Genomic DNA, 6,191 nt, shown 5'->3' on the forward strand with positions numbered 1-6,191 from the left:
TTTTTGCTCACGTTTGTTACAATTGATCAAAGGCTAAGGAAGAGTAAATTATATTAATAAAATAATATGAAAATACTGTTTTTTGTGGAAGTAATAAAATAATATGGAAATATTGTTTTTTGTGGAAGGGATATGAAAATAGTTGTCAATCTTTGTCGGTTGTATTAAGGGGAACAACACAGATGTACAACGTAAAATCGGCTGATAAAAAAGTAACATGAGTTTTTGTTTTGTGCTAGTTTTTTGTGAGTTTGATCTGTGGTTAACTGAGGTAAAAGATGGTTAACGAAGACGATTAGTGACATCGATTAGTAATCCACTCGTTATTTTATAATTGGCTAACAGTAAGAACAGTTCATAAGAAATTGTGTGTAAGTTTTCTCCTTAAATTAAATTTATTATTATCTATTTGTTACATGTGTTATTAGTATTTAAAATTAAAATTAAAAATTAAGGGTATTTTTGAAAAGAAAAATCCAACCCAAAAGTGTGCTGAAAGGGGTAGTTTTCTTTATATATAGTATAGATAGATATTAAGAGTGTATTATAATATATTGTGGTGCTGCCACTTCATCAAGTGTAAATTAGAGATGAAATCTGATCAACAGAGTCATGATTTTTTTTTTTTTGCTAAGCTGGGAGATTGGACAGGCATCAAGGGGAAGCAACGACATCCCAACTAGGTTGGTACCCCGCAGAACCCCCATCCTATGCCGCCAAACTCAGGAAAAAATTTATTAAATAAAAGGGGAAAAGGTTACAAGAGGGGGGACTAGGCCAAAACCCTCAAGAAAAGAAAACAAAAAAAGAAACAGAAACAGAAGCAAAACAGCTAACTATGGGAGCCTAGAACGAGGGAACCCACGCCGGTCCAAGAAGAAGTCAGTCTGATAACCATACTTTGCCTTGAATCGTGTGACCCATATTAGCCAGAAAATCCACACAACAGTTTCCTTCCCTAAAGATGTGAGATGAGATAATTTGAATACCTCGGTTGCAAACATTATGCCATCGATTACGAAGTAAAACCGGAACAAGCGACTGGTTTTTAAAGACCAAAAGAGCACTCGTCGAGTCACTCTCTAACCAGACATTTCTCCAACCTTTCTGAACTGCATACTCCAAAGCAAGAAGAAAATCGTAGACCTCAGCATAAAAAACAGTAGATGAGCCAATATTACACACAAAGGCGCCTAAAAGGGAACCTCGGTGGTCACGGAACAGGCCCCCACAAGCTGCATGAGAACCAATTAGAGAGCCATCTATGTTCACGTTAATCTAAGGGGCCGAGGGTGCCTTCCAATACACCATCAAAATATCGCTAACACGACGATTGTGAGGAGAGACCGATAAAGCATCTAGAATATTTGCATCAGAAACCATACATTTACCAGTTGAAATATTGCCACTAAAACTAATAGCCGTCTGAATAAGAACCTTTGTGGAATACAAGGAGACCGTTTGGTCAGTGAAACGCAAAGAATTTTGCGCCAGCCAAATACCATGGAGGGAGTGAATGACCGCAGTCAAATGAATGTCATGAATTTGGGATGAACAATTTTATGGAATGGAACCAAGCAGGGCCACAAAAGATACCATATAAAAAAGGGGTATAGAGGAGACCGCCCAGCCATTAACAAATATTTTTAGCAAATAGACATTGAAGAAACAAATGTTCGGAGGACTCATCCTTGCGCAAACAAAAACTGCATATCGAAACACTTATACATCCACGGCGACGAAGGTTGTCGTCGGTGGGCATTTTCCCATGCATGATGCGCCAAAGAATAAATGAATGCGAAGGAGGGATGCAAGAATTCCAGATTGCAGCAGCCCATGGTAGAGTAACAACAACAGGTTTCAGAAAATTGAGAGCTAGCTTCGAAGTTAATTTACCGTATGATGAGTGGAGCCAAACAAGGGAATCAGGCAAAGGATCAGTAGGCAAAATTATGTCAGCAACAAGGACTGCCACCTCAGGAGCATTCAGCGCTGCTGCAGGGAGCAGCAAGGCACCATCAACAATAATGTCAGCAACCGTAGCACGCAACTGATTGTGAATAGCGGGCGGAATGTGCAACAGCTCCACCAAACTATTACCGAGCCAGTTGTCAGCCATAAATTAATCTCTGTACCTGTACCAATAATCCAAATTGAATTAGAAGTAACTGTAACCAATTGATCTCTAATCCCCCCCCCCCCCACACCGAAGATTGAAAATAGTGTTGAATCGGTGTGCCATTTTTAACAAACCGCTTACGGAGCAGCGTTGCCCATTGAGACTTCCCCGATAAAAAATGCCAAGCAAGCTGAAGAATCAAGGACTCATTAATAATACGAGTTGGTTTAATATCCAGACCACCTGCTGCCCAAGGACGACACATAATTTTCCAAGAAACCGTGCAAACTTTGCTAGTGTAAATGTCGCCGCTCCAAATGAAATTTTTGATCCAAGAGTCTAACTGATGAAGAAGACATTTTGGCCACATATATATATATATATATATATATATATATATATATATATATATATATATATGAAATGAATACACAAGCATACCATGAATAATTGATTTAACGAGCTGCACTCGTCCCATAATTGACAGCAAAGTACCCTTCCACGTAGCAAATTTAACCTTGATTCTGTCAATAATGAATTGAAAATAAGTCCCTTTCGGCTTCCATTTGAAAATGGGGCATCCAAGATAAGAAAATGGAATGGTGCCAGCACTAAACCCAATCATTCCCGCAATCATCTGTGACCGAGAGGATGTCATAGCCCCCGAGAAAAACCGACTTTTACTATTGTTTATAATCTACCCCGACACCTCAGAGTAGTCATGAAAGATTTTCAGCAAACATCTAATATTTTGTTTAATACCTGCACAAAAAATTAGAACGTCGTCTGCATATAAAATGTGTGTAGGAATAGAAGTCCCACGACAATAAAACATAGGCACAATCTTGACCGCAAAACAAGCCATGGAGATCGCCCTGCTCAAAACCTCTTCCGCAATACAAAAGAGAAGCGGAGACAAAGGGTCCCCTTGTCTGACTCCACGAGGGTTGCGGCCCCTTTTTTCATGAGCTCCAAGCACCGCGTTAAAATACCAAACAAACAACCAAGGACCCTGAAAACAGCCCTGCAAGTGAGTGAGATCAGCCCATAACTGACGGCGTGTAATATGAGAGTTGCTAGCATATATTGCCGCTATGTAGACAGAAGACTGCTGCAAAGTAAGTTCCAAAGCAATACACTGAGACGACACAAATATAACAGAAGCAGTGACCTCATATCCCCAAAGTGCCCAAAGATTCGGCATCAAATTATCTCTAACATTTGTACAATATTTAGTAACACCAATACTATGCCAATACCAAGATGGAACCTGTGCAAATGTAATCATTGGCTCCGCCAAAAAATAATAATAGGTTTATAAGACAAATAAGTATTCTTTAACTCAATTTTAGTATCAGAATTACCAAAACCGCAAACGTTCCAATATAGAAAATTCATTTAGAACCTGAATTAGATCCTCCCTGAGAACGGGTCTTATATGGTGGTGGCTTATCAATCTGAAGCTGCTTCTAAACTTGCTGTTTTTATTTCTTTGATAGAACTGGAATGAAAGGTGACTCCGCATTGGCTTTGTCATTTTCACGGACACCCATCCAAAGGTCCAAGTCGTGTTGAACATTCGGGTTGCTATGCGGTTCAAGAGTCAAAATGTTGTCTGCATTTGTATCAGTCCCCAAATTCTCAACCGTGTAATTCTGGACTAGTCTCTCCATCTCTAAAAAAGTGGCGGTGTCGTCCGGAATGGATCTGACAACAAGGGGGCCTTCTGGGGGACTGGTTTGCACGTCATCGTGCGCAACAACAATATCAAGTTGATTTGGAGAAATCTCCCTAGCAGAAGTGGAGGCCTCCAAGTCAACCGATGAAGAATGCTCAAAAATATGGGCATCCAAGGATGGGTGTGGCACATGTACATTCTGAACCCGAGGATCCTCCAACTCCTCCCATGGTTCCGAATGAACTTGTTCCACATCATCCGCAAGCACGTCAACGTGCACATCATCGAGGGAAACTAACTCCAACATAAGGCGCGAAGGCAGAGGACTGTTTTGAATCTCATCAGACACGCTGGCGGATGTCTGTTTTTATGTTGGAGCTGCAGGTGTGGGAACCTCAGCATCAGGCATAGCTTTTTGAGGCACAAAAGTAGCAGTAGGTGCTTCGAAAGCTTTGGATGAACCTATACCAGAGGGATTCTCTTTAGAAGGCGCCCACTGAGGCTTGGTGGCTGGTATTTGCGTCTTCCCTTTTGCAACTTTCTCCTTAGACATGACATCCTTCCTTGGGTACAACCAACAGCAGTTAGTAACGTCATGTCCAAGTGTCTGACAATGCGAGCAAAAATCCAGAATTCGTTCATAAACAACTTCTACAGGATAAGAAGCACCTTCCCTTTCCACGATAATTTCATGAAATATCCTCTTGGAAAAGTCAATTTCTACAAGTATACGGGCATAATGTCCAATGAGTCTTTTCAGAGTTGCATTGTCAAGAACAAGCGGCGTGCCAACCGCAATAGCAATTTCGCGGAGAGTCTGTTCCATCCAATATTCATGTGGTAGCGCCATCAATCGGATCCATACTTGGGCATGGGTGTTTCTCTGATTATGCATATCAAAATCAACGGTCCATTCAAATAAGCGTAACAACCCCGACTTCAAATTTACCGTTCCCACCGCCCAAACAGCTTGCATATCAAATTCATTGGAAAAAAAGAATTCATAATAACCCCTACCAAGAGAAAGTAACGTCCAAGGAGCAACCGTCTTCCACTTTTTCTTAAGTTTGTCCTCAATTTCCTTTGACGCATAGGGTTTGTCACCTTTGTTAAGAACTAATCTGCCACGGAGATTTCTATTACGAAAATTGACCCCCTTTTCATATACTGGCTGAGTAATCCGAATGGAGAGTGTATCACCACGAATAGTAGGTGCGGCATTGTGGTCTTTGGAACATTGTTGTGTGATGCCACCAGAGCTTGAGCAAAGGAGCGCGGTGGTGGAGTAGGAGCTGAGACCGCCGCTGTTAATGTCAATACCATGGGAGATGGTGCGGCTCTGGCTGTAGTAGCTGCAGGCAATGAGAGCTCTGCCTGCCAGTCAAAAGGCATGGCAGAAATCTTGTGGAAACAGTCAGGTCGTGAAAACAGTATAGAGCAATATTGATGATAAAGGTAAGATGGGGAAGAAAATCGATGGTGCCAGTTTCTAGTGATGAATTAAGTGTGGTTCAATCTTTGCAACACAATTTCATTAACACGATTGCACTAATTTAATGGGAAGAAACAAGACATAATCGATTTGAAGCATGGAAGAAGAAGAACAGCGCGCAGAAACCTTAGCAGAGGGAGAAAACGCGTTTTTCACACCAGAATTGTGATTTAGTTTAGAAGAGAAATTTGTTGTGATGCTTATGTTTTAATCTAAATGGTTGTTAGTAATGAGATTAGACAATGGAAATTTCATGCTATGTTTTTAATATGTTATCATAATATGTTGTTTTGGATTCAATATGTAATACCAATGGATTGGAAAATATAGGCTTGAATTGTTAAAGTGTTGAGTACTAGAATAAACACAGAAATTTGATTCTCATGTGTAGGATCATCATAGTACATAAGTTTGAATTAGGAAGTAATCGAATATTAGATAATTAGTGATCGAAATGTAAGTACCAATGGGTTGGTATAATTTACATTTTTTGTGATTTTTCGTGATTAATGTTGTTTTTAGGAAAAGGGTTATGATGAGAATGTTCATTTTTTTTTATTATTTATTTTGTTTTAGGAGAAGTGTTGGGATGAAACTGAAAATGTCAAATTTTTTCATACTTTCTCTGTTGTTTTCATAAATGATGGTTTGAGAAACTTATTTCATTAATTGATGTTATTTAGCTTAATAAAATGTTCAAGTATGAAACATAAAGGTTAATAAAACGTTCAATAATGAAGGGTAGTATCAACAGAAAAACTATTAGGAAAGATTTAGAGGTTAATGATTTGGACCGAAATATGGTTAATGATAGAACAACATCATTTCGTTAATTCAATTTGAAGTTATTACGTAATAGTGGCCTCAAGTAAACCCATAAACCCTTTTACAAGTACAGCCAT

The 6,191-nt window shown here is 39.5% G+C and overlaps 1 protein-coding gene and 1 pseudogene across 1 annotated transcript; both read right to left on the reverse strand.

The window, feature by feature from the left end:
* Positions 1-882: 882 nt before the first annotated feature.
* Positions 883-3,407, reverse strand: LOC146924029 (uncharacterized; annotated as a pseudogene).
* Positions 3,408-4,164: 757 nt separating this feature from the next.
* On the reverse strand, positions 4,165-6,191 carry LOC146924030 (uncharacterized). Its single transcript, XM_085711812.1, has 2 exons — positions 6,164-6,191; positions 4,165-5,171 (listed from the first exon to the last, which is right to left on the reverse strand). Exons 1-2 carry the CDS (start codon positions 6,189-6,191, stop codon positions 4,165-4,167), a joined length of 1,035 nt encoding a protein of 344 aa, XP_085567938.1.

This window comes from Medicago sativa, chromosome 5 (genome assembly GCF_051527215.1).
Source record: "Medicago sativa cultivar Bolivia chromosome 5, Bolivia_mono, whole genome shotgun sequence".
NCBI classification, from domain to species: Eukaryota; Viridiplantae; Streptophyta; class Magnoliopsida; order Fabales; family Fabaceae; genus Medicago; species Medicago sativa.